General features: G+C 43.7%; 1 protein-coding gene across 1 annotated transcript in view; it reads left to right on the forward strand.

Annotated features, from left to right (window-relative positions):
- LOC144678871 (dynein axonemal heavy chain 11-like) overlaps positions 1-13,700 on the forward strand; it is a 552,140-nt gene that overhangs the window by 3,040 nt on the left and 535,400 nt on the right. Inside the window, exons 2-3 of the mRNA XM_078538870.1 lie at positions 2,807-2,950; positions 10,282-10,484. Coding sequence (XP_078394996.1) covers positions 2,807-2,950; positions 10,282-10,484 — 347 coding nt within the window. The remainder of the gene's footprint in view (positions 1-2,806; positions 2,951-10,281; positions 10,485-13,700) is intronic.

Here is a 13,700-nt window from a genome sequence, read left to right on the forward strand (position 1 = left end):
AGAAGGAGCATTCACAAGGAGCATTAAAGACATAGGACTCAAAATTTAGGTGCAGCTGCTTTTGGGTGTGGGGAGGACACAAGGACTGATTCCTGTTGCTGAATGGTGAGGTCAGAGGTGCCCCTGGTTTCATGGAGCCTGCAATTGTGGTATCTGGAGATTGAGGGAACTGAAAATGTGGGAAATCACAGGTGGGGGTGTGGGGTGAGAGGGGCTTGGAGCTAGGAGCATGGCAATCATGGGTTTGAAAAGAGGCTGGATGGTTTTGGACTGGGGAGGGGATGTTAAGAGTGGCAATGATCAGAAGAGGAATTAAATGTGGGGTGTTTTCCATATTCAGGTAAGTTAGTTTCTTCCTTTATTTGCAGGTTCCCTAGGGCTGGTTTCCCTGAGTTCTGCTGGCTCCAGAAAGAAGGCAAGGCAGTGGGATTAGTTTTGGATTGCTTCAACAAAGAGCTGTTGAAAACACAGTGGGATAAGTGGTCCCTTTCAATGCTGTAAATATACATGGCTCTAAAACTTACTAAAAGCTAAACAACTTCAGAAGGCCAGACACAACCATGGATTTTAACAGCTCTAAAACTCTCCTGAATAAAGGCCTTTTACTTGTAGCTCGATAAAACGTACAATGGGGCTCGGACTTGTTATAAGTCAAACTACAAGTATATACATTTTATTACTTGTATAATGGAAACTTTTGGCACAAATTGTGAACATTCTTTAATTTCTTGAGAAATTGCGGGCTTTAGTGAGTATTTACTAGTACCCTCTTGCTCAACCTGATTGTTACAACTACTTATACAGTCATCATAATGCATTGAGGCACTCTTGTCCCTACCCCAGCTCACACAAGCACTCTTCATTTCTGATTTATTTATGCTGATATTTATTAATTTCCCTCTCTTCCTGTACTTTACATTGGGACTTCTCTCCTTCTTCCCTGCCCTTTCCTTCATGCAGACACTATTGCCCCTGCTTCTCCCTACTTCAAGTTGGCATTCTTCCCTGTTTCTTTCCACTACAAACTTGCACATTTCTCTCTACCCCACCAAACGAACCTCTTGCTCCCCCCTTCCCCCAATTAATGGTGACAGTCTTTCTCTGCATCCTCAATTCAAGTTGGTACAATTTGTGATGATATTCTTATCTCCCTATCTGCTGCACCCACAGCAACCCTATGTTCTCTCCACTGATCTCAAACTGACACTTTTTTTCCTCCCTTATTCCCCTGGAACTCTCCTTCCATTCTTCCTCAGCACTTCTCCCAGCTTTTATTGGATGCTGCTCAAGAAGATTAAATGCTAGTGTGCACTATGTGGATAGTATTGGGTGTCATTATAAGACCAGCATTTATTGGCCATCCTTTGTTGCCTTTGAGAAGATGGCTGTGCACCTTCTTGAACTGTTGCAGTTAATATGCTGAAGGTATCCCCACCATGATATTAGGTAAGGAATTCCAAGTTTTTGACACTGCGACAGTGAAGGAACAGGACTATATGTTCAACTTAGGATAGTGTAACTTGGAAGTGAACTTGGTGGTGATCGTGCTGTCATGCACCTGCTGCCCTTGTCCTAGGTGAAGGAGATCACAGGTTTGAGAAATTGAAGAAGTCTTAGCAATTTATTGCAGTGTATCCTGTAGGTAGTAGACAATACAGTCAAGCAACAGTGTTGCAGGGAGTGATGTTTAAAGTATGGATGGACTGCTGACGAAGTGGGCTACTTTGTCCTGGATGGTTGAGCTTCTTCACAGCTGCTCTAGTTGTACACATCCGAACAAATGGAGTACTCTATCATGCTCCTGACTTCTGCTTTGCAGGTGTTGGAGAGGCTTTGGGGATTCAGGAACAATGTTTCTGTTAAGATGTGTGAATGTGCAGCCACACAGATGCTTGGAAGGTACAGCGCAGGCCTTGTTGCGTTAAATGGTGTGTGTGACTGTAGCCGCCCCAAACATTTAAAGCTACTGTGCATAGAAAAAATTGGCCATGCACCACAATAAAATTTTAAAGGGAATATTGATCAGGAAGTGAGCCACTCACCACAAAATACCCAGCCATTGACCTTCTTTAGTTGCTACAGTATTTATGTAGTTGGTCCAGTTAAGTATGGATCAGTGACGTTCCCCAGGATGTTGATGGTGGAGGGGGGGGTGGGGTGGTTTCGATGTGGATAATGTAATTGAATCTCATGGGGAAGTGATTAGACATTCTTGTAGGAGATGGTCATTGCCTAACATCTATGTGGCAGGAATGTTACTTGCCACTTATCAGCCCAAGCTTGGATGTCATCCAGCTCTTGCTGCTTATGGACAATGCACTGTTTCATTATCTGAGAAATTGCGAATGGAACTTAACACTGCAGTGATCAGCAAACAGCTTGTACCTATAAAGCACAGTATGTGCTGCAATAGAGTGAGGTGAAGTCACTCCATCTCAGAAAGGATTTGAAAGCAGCATGAGGATCTTGAAGCCAGTTCACTGAGGCATGAGGAGCAAATGCAAATTAGCTCAAAAGATCATGAGAGATGCGAGTGCGGAACTTCGTGCTGATGGTAGATGATCATAGCATTGTGAATGAGTTTTAATTTATCAAGACTAGCAAGGAGAATATTAAAGAAGCCAAACCTAAATATAGGAATGCTGGGTTCTCAGCAACACAGAGGGAAACAGCAGTTGCAGAGCTCATGATGCTGTTGTGTACACAAGTGTAGCACGTTACAATATTTATGCTTATCATCGGGCAAGTGAAACACAATTAATACATGTAAGTGACAATGTCTAATCACATTTTAATTTATTTTCAGTTACCTTCAAATTTGAAAAGTAAAGTTGTTTACATAATCAAGAAAATTAGAGGTCCCATTCTAAAAGAGAATTACAGAAGAGCCCTACTGTTCGGGCACCTGTCTACAACTCCGTTGAATCAAATAACCACATTAGTTGAAGAGGTGAGTGGCTTTTCAGGTAAATTACAAAACTAGAGGAGCCAAAGTGCTCTGATTTAGCACTCTTGCTATAAGTATGAGTTTATTCTTATGTTTCTTTTGATGCTTTACTTTGATAATTATTTTACTGAATACATAAATATAATGTAAGAATTGAATTCCTGCATTATAAAGCTAAAGATTGTTTAAAAGCAGAATGAAATGTAATTTATTATTATTATTTTAAATATACAGGCACAAAATCAGTAGCCATTCTGGAATGACTGGAAACTAGGTTGGACCCCAGATATTTTGGAAGGGGAAGGGGAGGGCGGGGGGGGGGCGGGAATTGTAACCCCCAAAGACCGGGGTTTGGTTGTGGAGGTCGGGGTGGAGGAGAGGGGGTATGTGGGGTTAAACAGAAACCCAACCCCTAACCTGCCTCCAATTTCAATGAATCAAGTTGAGGGTGGGAGACTAACTGTTTTCTAGAGGTGTGACTTATAATTTAAATATTTTAATCGGCTGCCTCAAATTGTAGCGGAGTTTTACTTTTAATGCCCATGGGTCATGTTTCCAATGATTCAGGAAACTCAGGAGCTAAAGGGAGGAGAGAAGGCCTGGGCCCATCAGGTGGTGTCTTTACTTTTGGAGGTAATTAATTTCTTTCTCTTCCCCTGGGGGAAGTGATTCAAGTTTCCAAGTTGTTGCCCTTCATCTGTAAGTCTGAATGTTGAGCGTTGGCAGGTTATTTAATTTGGTGGGAGATAGGGGGGCATAGCAGCCAAACTTGATCCTGTTGTCAGTTGGTAACCTATTCTTGTATATCAGCAGGAGTCCTTCCTCTGCCTGAGGCTAGCTGTGGCACTTACATTGCTATTTCCAGCTCAAATCTGCTAACTCAGCATGGATCTGGGGTTGAACCTGGACACTTCTTGTTCTATATAGTGCAATATCCTATTCTGTGGTGCAATGCCCATTAGTGATTGGGACAGTGCTGCTTTTATTTAAACCTTTCATACTATGAGTAACTCATCAACTGAGAGGGAAAGCACATTGCCTGTTTCCAGATTTCTACCATTTCAACTTCATTTAACCATTAAGAAAAAATGAGTTCCGTGAAATGACTCACTCATGCAATTCCCTCCTCCACAGTGATAGCCCTAGGAAGATCATCAGCATCATGGTAACAGGAGTTAGAATAATCTAGTAATAGAGTTTCGGCCAATCTATTGCCCACAGTCTGAAGTTTTCATCATTTTTGCAGCTGCTAGACTATATGACAGACATAGACATGGACACAGGAGATATGACCTGTGTCTGATGATTTTCCCAAAATATATTTTTGTTGCACTTTTATTTTGGACAGCCCGTATTGTTCTGATGCAATTGTGAAGCACCTGTACAGCAGAATGGGAGAAATTTCATTGATGCACATTGCTACAATGTTAGCAGGCCCACAGGTCTCTGGAAGGGAAGGCAGAAATTTGAGAATGAGACTAGTAAATGTGCTTTCAAACACTCCACTCATTTGGAAGTGTTTCATATCAAAAAGAAAAATTGACTGTTCTACATCCTGTGTATTTTCTTAAAGCTTTTGCTTTTCTTCCCTTGGTGCCACTGTTAGTGCACAGAATAGTTGTGACTCTGCAGGCAGCTAAACAATGCAACTGCACTCTGCACTGTTTGCCTGGTAGTTATTGACCAAACCGTGAAGAAATGTGTGGGTGGAGTGGACTGAGAACACAGAACGCTCTGCCTCCACCAGGTTTGATACTGAGGATAGATTTTAAGTGTGCATGTCCTTGCTTGTGGTGAAGTACCTAGCCCACAGTGATCATGGATTGAGAAATTTCAGGTCTGCTGCCTGTGATTTTCCAGCCATTCGATTTAAGTTTAACCAATCTAAGAAAATGATTGAACAAAAAAAAAGACCATGCAGGGGTCATGGAGTGAAACCTCACAAGGAAGATTAACTGAAGTAAAAATGAAACTGATGCAGCATTTGTGCGGTATCGTCTGGATTCTGGCCAGGCAGTTTCCAATTTAAACTTGTGTTCGCTGGACCTTTAGTTCGTGTTCCAGGCAAATGTGATTATACATATGCGTAAAACTTTTGTCCTTCAGTTCACAGTTTAAATGTTTAGAGACCAGGATGAGCAGCATCTGCAAAGGCTGAACATTTAAATTTACTCAAGGTACTCCAAAAAAAATGTTTGAGGCCATTTTAAATTTTTTTGAAACCTATTTCACGCTGTATTGCAGTTGCATATTCTTTAGTTTTTGCTGCATTTTCCTCACTGCATTAATTCAGGCTGCTTTAATCTACTGATTTGTTGCATTATATAATAGACTATAATATTGCTTATAGCTGAAACATAATTTGCAGCAAAGTGCGAAGGATGGGAATTCTGTTGAGGTTGCAATTGCATTGCATCATTTAGATGATGAAGATGAACTTGTCTCAGGCTAACAAAGGCAGATGCATAAACACCTGAGGCACCATGTCTGAATTGGCTATTTACCTAAAGACCATCCTGTCGCAGCAGATGTGTGCATGGGGAGCTGTCACAGAAATATACCATCTGCTCCAAAGTGATCTGGAGATTCACTTCTAACTCAGAGATTGCTGTTTCAGTGACAGTGCTGACCACCACCACATCTTAAAGGCACAACATCTTTCCAAGTCACTGCAAAAGATGTCTGCTGAATCAGTCATTCTGTTGTCGGTAGATGCAGCCTACTGGTGCAGCATTTGCAAGAGGTAATGACATCTTCATCACTCCCTATAGAAAGGGGGAAGCAGCTGGGTATCATTGTTGTCAATTGGCTGCAGTTCCACAGTGTTGGAAATTCAGCTTAACGTTGGTAGCGATGAAACTCTTATAGACAATAAATCTGGATAAAATTAATTGACATTTAGAAAAGTATGGGCTAATAACTGAAAGTCCAGCATGGATTTCTTAAAGGCAGATGATATTTGACTAACCTGATTGAATTCTTGGATGAAGCAATGGAAAGGGTTGATAAGGATGGTGTGGTTGATGAAGTGTAAATGGAGTTTTGGATACCCTCATTGCATTTAAAAAACTCTTGGATATGTACTTGAAATGCCATAACCTAAAGGCCTACCGATTAAGAGCTGGAAGGTTGGATTAGACTGGAGAGCTCTTTTTCAGCCAGCATGGATACGATGGGATGAATGGCCAGTCAGTGGCGGTGCTGATTGCCTTCGGGAAAACCAATGCCAAGCAGCACAGAATGAAAAAAGGTTTAGTACTTATCTTATCACTGCTGGACCTGATCCAGATATCTTTGAGCTGATTCCTGACTTTGACCTCCAGGCTTCCCTGGCTCCAACCGGACCTTTTTTTTTGCAAAAATACACTTTATTCATAAAATATCTTCAACCACATTCCAAACCATTTCAAAATCACCATTACAAAAGTACCATCAGGTTCAACTTTTACAACATGTATCACAAGGTGCATCAGTAGAAACAATTAATATTACAATCATTTTCAGACATTCATTTTGAGCTGTACAGCCCGAGGGGTTCTACACAGTTCCCAGCCCCTCGGTGCACTGTGGCAGAAAGGTCTTAGGCAGCGACCCTTCCCCATTGCGCCTTTGCGGCAGCTGCCCCAAGCTTTAGTGCGTCCCTCAGCACGTAGTCCTGGACTTTGGAATGTGCCAGTCTGCAACACTCGGTCGGGGACAACTCTTTGCGCTGGAAGACCAACAAGTTTTGGGCAGACCAAAGAGCGTCTTTCACCGAGTTGATGATCCTCCAGCTGCAGTTGATGTTTGTCTCGGTGTGTGTCCCTGGGAACAGCCCGTAGAGCACAGAGTCCTGTGTCACAGAACTGCTCGGGATGAACCTCGACAGAAACCACTGCATCTCTCTCCGGACCTTCTTTGCAAAGGCACAATCTACCAGGAGGTGAACAACGGTTTCTTCCCCACCACAGCCACCTCGAGGGCAACGTGCCGAGGGAGTGAGACTCCTGGCGTGTAGGAAGGATCTGACGGGAAGGGCCTTTCTCACCACCAGCCAAGCTACGTCTTGGTGCTTGTTGGAAAGTTCTGGCGATGAGGCATTCTGCCAAATGACTTTGACAGTCTGCTCGGGGAACCATCCCACAGGATCCACCCTCTTCTTTTCCCTCGGGGCCTCTAAGACGTTACGTACCGACCACTGCCTGATGGACTTGTGGTCAAAGGTGTTTCTCTGCATAAGTTTTTTCCACGAGGGACAGGTGGTACGGCACGGTCCAACTACTTGGAGCGTTCCGCGGCAGCGTGGCCAGACCCATCCTTCGCAACACCGGGGACAGGTAAAACCAGACCTCCTAGTTCCCCCACCCCCAGTTGCACTCTGAGGCTCCTCAGTGAGACTGCAGACCTCCATGATCTTACTCAGTCACTTACTTGCACATTAGCACATGAACAGACTCATACTGCAGTGCTTTCTGCATGACAATATGGCCTGAGGCCCAAAATCCCAGGCTTCTTGGATTTTCCCATTTGAGCGGGGGCTGCTGCCCAAAAGTAAAAAAAAAATGAATGCTGCAACGGTGAGGCATTCAAAAATGAATGCTGAGGAATTTCTAGTCTTGCATATCTTCAAGAGAATAGGCAGGATGAGGAGGAGACAAAACCTAGATGCTGCGGAGAGGATAAAGGAAAGTGACAATTGCAGAAAAAATAGGGAGAAAAAATGGGAGGTGAGAGGAAAAGGCAATTTAACTTCTACTGGGCATCAAGCAGTTGAGAATAGCAAGGAAACAGTGGCTGCCCCTTGGATGCCCCAGTGCAGCTCCCCTCCCCCTTATACTGGCCACTTTTGACTCAGTGAAGCTGCAGGATTCCCTATATCACTTCACAATTTTCTAGTCTTACTAATGAATGTAACAAATTTTTACCTCACTGCGTGGCAATAAATCAGACTTGCACCTTTTGGTGATGCAAGTCATTGTTCTTCATTACAAAATGCAGCTTTCCAGTGCAATCAGGTCTTACTGGCGATATGTTTACAGGTAAATGGAACGTTTTATTGTAGATTCATTTGATTATAAGCACAAAGGCTTATTACTTTCCTTGTTTCCTGTTACGGAAGAAAATATAGCAAAAAGTCGTGTGTCCCCCCCCCCCCCTACTTTGGGATAATTTGAGATAATAGTGCTTGATTTGTGTTCCTTGTTTTGTTTATTTAGGTTGGTGTGTTGGGGTAGTTAAAGGAAATCTCATTCTCCTACGCCAAACAAGATTGCAACATATTGTTTCTTAATCTGCGCCAGATTCAACTACTGGTTTTCTGTTATGTACAAAACACAGCAAAGACTTTGTCTGTTTCATCTGTTTTGTTTTATGTAACCATGGAGTTAACGAGTAACCATTGCTAAACTGTTTTGTGGCTATTTGTTTATACCTCCAATAAAATATTGCGGGGAAGACTTGCACAGAAGAAAGAGATCTGTGCGTTTGATAACATAAAACCTCATGATGGTCACGGTTGAGATGGCAGTGTCAATAGCTGTACTTGCTAGACAACTGTGTGCTCTGATGTAGTGGCAACATCGATAAGTTTGAATATATATACAGTAGGGGTAATTTTCTGAAGGCTCACTCCTGGTGAGAAACCATATCTGCCAACTGTACCCATGCAGACAAGTGGTTTAAATCTCGACTTTCTGCATCAGTTTAAAACATATGATAGTGAATCTGTAGACCATTTCATGGTCTATTATAATTTCCTTTGAAGTCACAGTCACATAAAGCCAAGGTTTATCTCATGTTGTGGATGATATCCAGCCATGTTGCTAGTAGTGAGATGTCACACTATTACTCCCAGATGTTTATTTAGGAAATTTTCAAGGAAAATATTTTCAGGAAACTAGAAAGAATAACACAATTAATTCCCTTCATGCCCTCACCCCTGTCTGCCTACATAACTTTCCTCTATCTCTGACGTTTTGTTTTTAACTCCCATTCCTATCACCCTGCCGTTTGTAGTTATGCCTTGAGCTATCTAGAACCTATGATCTGGGATATGCTTCTTTAACCTTTCCACCTCTCAATGATGTCTTTGTGTGCCTTCTCTCACTCACCTCACCTCATGTAGCAGAATGTCAACTTCACCATCCATGAAACAGGTCGATGACAGTGCCAGCCTGTCATTATTTACAGATTCCATTTCATTCCTGTTCTTTCAAACTTCCTCAGTAGTTTCCATCCATCACGCCCTCCCCCAGCCCCAACACCAGACAGCCTTTGCAAAGGTTAAAAACTGCTGTGGTCATTTTCGACTCTTCATTTTTATTGCCCTGTAAGATGCCAGCTTCCTTTTCTGTGCCTATGTCCCTTTAAATTTGAACAACAACATGTTCAGGGTTCACCAGGATTCCCTTAATAACACTCCTTGTGCAAGGCTCAAGTGAGGTAAGCCTCTTTTAACTTATCTGAGCTTGAGGAGTGCCTGGATTCATAGCACATGAAATGTATCTTGACTTTGTGCAACAGTGTGACTTGGAAACTATAGTAGGAAGAAATGTAACATGGGCTGCCGATTCATCCATTTTACACTAACGCAAAAGGTCAAGATATGGCTGAATGTTTTCTGAATCATAAGTTCCAGGAGCTGGTCACCCTACAGCCAGTTAGCAAGTGGGTGGCCGCCCAGACTGGTAAGAAGTGGCAGGCAGTACAGAAATCTACCAGGGATGTGACACTCTTAAACCAATGTTTTTCAATTACTGGGAAGGGAAACAACAAACAATGCATCTCTCAGATGAGTTTCAATATCATTTTTCTCCAGCTTTTGGTCCTGTATTCTCCCCTTGTCCTGCTATTTTGAAGGTGGCGGCCATTACTTGGTAGAGTCAGTGGTGGTCCTTTAGAACCTTACCAAACTCTGAACTTCATCTGAAAACCACACACAGAGACTTGCCAGTTGAGGTCAATTGATAGTGACCCAGACATAAATTTTTCTCCCTCACTATCCCGCTGACGCTTGAAAGTGTAATTTTGAATCTTGCAAAAATCATTAAAAAAATTAGCAGTCTCCAAGTTAAGATAACTGAACTGAGCAAAGATCAAACCTTGAACTTGCTGAAATGGCTCAGTTACACATAGGTCTAAACTTTGGCTATAGTTAAGAAAGGACAAGTTACCAAAGTAACTTCTGAAAATGGTATGTGCTTGAAATGACGAACACCAGCCACATAATTTTTAGACTGTAATGTCTTGATATATTTCCATGTTTGGTTACATGTTATTCTTATTTCATCATTGTAGCACATATCAGTAATGCAATACAATTAAACCAATGAATATTCTCCTGACATTTTCTTTAGGTTCTGGTGCCAGTTCTTTCAAACAAGAGAAGCCACAGAACATGGCCACAGTTTATTTCACAAGATGTAGACCTTCATGTGGAAAATATTAGAAACAAGGTTTATGTTGTGAAAGGTCAAGCGATGGGACGGACCCTCCTGCCTATACCAAGCATCGCAGCCAAAATGAGAGGCAACAGTCAGAAACAGGGGAATGGGAACAAGTAAGGTGAAAAAGTTAAATTTATTGTAATAAATGCAGGTGTTAACACTGGTCATACACACAGTTGAAACTGGCATGTCTTTCAGTTAATTACTTTAGTACATGCCCATCTATATTAATCAGTAATTTAAAAAAGCCAATTTATGATACTGTGGACATGAAATACACACTGGGGTAATTGTGAACCTCACTAGCTGTGCTGTGATCTGGCAGAATGGATTGTCTGCCCATTGTAGAACCCATCCAATTTTTTTCCATTGTTGACAATGTCTGGGCGATCTGGTCTGCCACATTACTGACCAGGTGGTGAAATTCAAAATTAGCCCTTTTTGTGTCTCACACACTGATAACCCTTCACAGGCAAATGGTCACATTCGACTGCCTAATATATGTTAAATAAAAAGATCACCTGGGTGTTAGAAACTGTTAATATTGAAAACTTGGCCATCAATGTTCAATGTTCAGACCACGTGGACTACAGCGGTTCAAGAAGGCAGCTCACCACCATCTTCTCAAGGGAAACTAGGGATGGGCAATAAATGCTGGCCCAGCCAGCGAAGCCTACATCCCATGAATGAATAATCAAAAAAAATTGGATTACATCTGCTCAAGACCCTTACAGCTGTCTCACTGGTGAGAAAGATATCATGCTGAGTGTGGGATTTGTTTGTTTTTATTAACAGTTCATAATTCTTTGATATAATCAGTTGTTTGTGCCTTTGAAAATGTTTATGATTGACACTTTTATTTATTGATGAAAGATACATGATTGGTTGCTTGTCTCAATTAGGACTACGTCTTTCTTCAGTGAAATCTTTGCTCTGCTAGGTAGCTATCTGCAAATTTGTGGAACACTCATGAACATTCGATTTTACCTTTGGAAGTGGCATTAGTCCAAAGTCCAAATATAATGCAACTGAGAATAGCTAGAATTTTGAGTTACTTTATTGTTTTGAAGCAGAGACTACACAAGGATCTGCAACGTAGTGAGCTCTGCTGTTTGCTCTTGCTTCAGTTTGATTTTACTTAATGAATCTGCTTTGTAACTCTTTATCCAAGATACAAAGTCTGCCAGAGTGATAGTTGTTTGTCAATTAGAGAGACCAATAGTTCTCTGTGGAATTTATATTAATTAGTATCTAGTATCTATGCTTCATTGGTAGCAGGGTTTAGTGTTTGCCCTGTGGCTAACTGGTTCAGATTACTTTGTGCATAATGCTAAATGTTGCATAATAGTGAGTGTGGTCTTAGAAGCAGACCTTTGTTTTTCTACAGCCAGTGCAATCTAGGGTGTGTTTAAATCCTAATACAGAGCATGTTTTGCAGTACTGCACATTCATTGCTTCATACTGGCTGAATAGTTTAAATTAAACGCTAACTCCGGTCACCGAACAGGAACAGCAACTCGGCTCCCACTCTGCCAGCGCATGCGTGGCTTCTCATGCCACCGACATCACTGTTGTGTGCCTGCTCCCCACTTCCCTGCTGTTTATTCCTTGCCACCTGCTACTTTCCGCTCCTTTCGTCGCTCCTCCCTGCTCCCTGCCATCCGCTCTACCTGCCTTTCCAGTTTCCGGTTTCCTCCCAATCCCTTTGCCCCTTCCTCCCTCAAGTGGGAGGGAGTGGCGGTGGGAAGTGTGCAACAGGAGTGGGTGCAGGAGGGAATAGGGAGTGACAGAGGGAGCAGTGAAGAGCATGTTTTTTCCTCTGTTGGCTTTCCACCATCGTTTTGCAGACAGCTTTCTGATATGTCGCAGCCAGTGATGTCATAGGCACTGCACTGGTGGACGATGTGGGTGAGCGCTGTGATGGTTCTTCAATTAAGAGTGTCATCCAGTTCCTCTTCTAAGGTGTCTTCGGGGCTGGAGTCAAGGACCTGGCTCGTTGACCCCCTCGGCTGCTTCCCTGGTGCCAGTGAAAGCAAGGAGAGATAATTAGTGCATGGCAGGGGATATACCACCTTCTGCCCTGTGGATGGTGTTCTCATCCCGTCCATGGCACCATTCTGCACCCACACATGCCAGGCACCCTTATCATCTGGCCTGGCAGGCGTCCTGCTTACACTCTCTCCATCTGTCTTCATGCAAGACAAGCTGGCACACAATAAGAGGGAGAGGTCGCAGACTGGTGGAGGAATGCCTGAAACCAAAGATCCTTACAGACTTTGAAAATAGAGCCACCCATCTGGCCAATGATGATCTGGACCGTTCCTGTGCTGACGGTGAGGTTGGTGGTGCTCAATCAAGTGAGGATCCAGCAGTGCAACATGCATCAGACAACAGTGCTGTGAGTTAGTTCCCCTGTTACGCAGTCCCCTGCCATGCATTAATTATCTCTCCTTGCTTTCGCAGGCACATCTGGGAAGCAGCTGAGGGGGTCCACAAGCCTCCAGCCCCGAATACACCTTGGAAGAGGAATCTGATGACACCATAATTGAAGAACCGCTCGCCCACACCCACACCCTCCACCAGCGCAGAAACACACACTTCAGTGGGACCTAGATCTAGAGTAGCCTCGGGATCACCTGCTGAGCACATCACACTGTCTGATCCACAACAGATGGCGGCAGGGACTTCCCAGGCTGTCAGCACTCGAAGGATTGCTGGAGGCCAGAAATCTGCTGAGATAAGTCTGATGAGGAACCTCAGGACTTGGTCATTCCACAGTTGCTGGAGCTGCAAAGGCAAGCTCGGGAACATCAGGAAGAGATGTCCGTTGCACTCCTCAGATTTCAAGGCACGGTGGAGGAGTCCGTCTGCCTTCAGCCTGGGGTGATGGCGCTGGCATGCCAATGCATCAACCACTGGTAGGGTGGTGGCTGACATGGAGACCTTGGTCCAGGACATTTGTCCTGCACTGCTGCAGGAGCTGCACTCCATCGCTGAGGCACTTGCTGGCATCCATCAGTGACAACACAAGAGGTGGGTGGGGCATCTCAAGCTCACTCCAGTTGTCCCTTCCTCTCAAGAAGCCAGCTAGGGGCCCTCGGACACCCATAGGAAGGAGGATCAGCAGGTGCACACCCTGGTGCCATGCACCCAGGTGACTCCAGGAGTGTCTGGCCCATCTGAATCCCCTCTTCCTGTGACCTGAGCAGCTCCAACTCCACAGATCAAGGAGGGTGGCACTGCCACACAGCAGGGTCCCAAAAGCAGGCCGGGGTCCTCCAGCTCTCGGCCCTCCAGAGGATGCCCGTCAAGGTCATCACAGACAACAG

Source organism: Cetorhinus maximus, chromosome 3 (genome assembly GCF_964194155.1).
Source record: "Cetorhinus maximus chromosome 3, sCetMax3.hap1.1, whole genome shotgun sequence".
Taxonomy (NCBI): domain Eukaryota; kingdom Metazoa; phylum Chordata; class Chondrichthyes; order Lamniformes; family Cetorhinidae; genus Cetorhinus; species Cetorhinus maximus.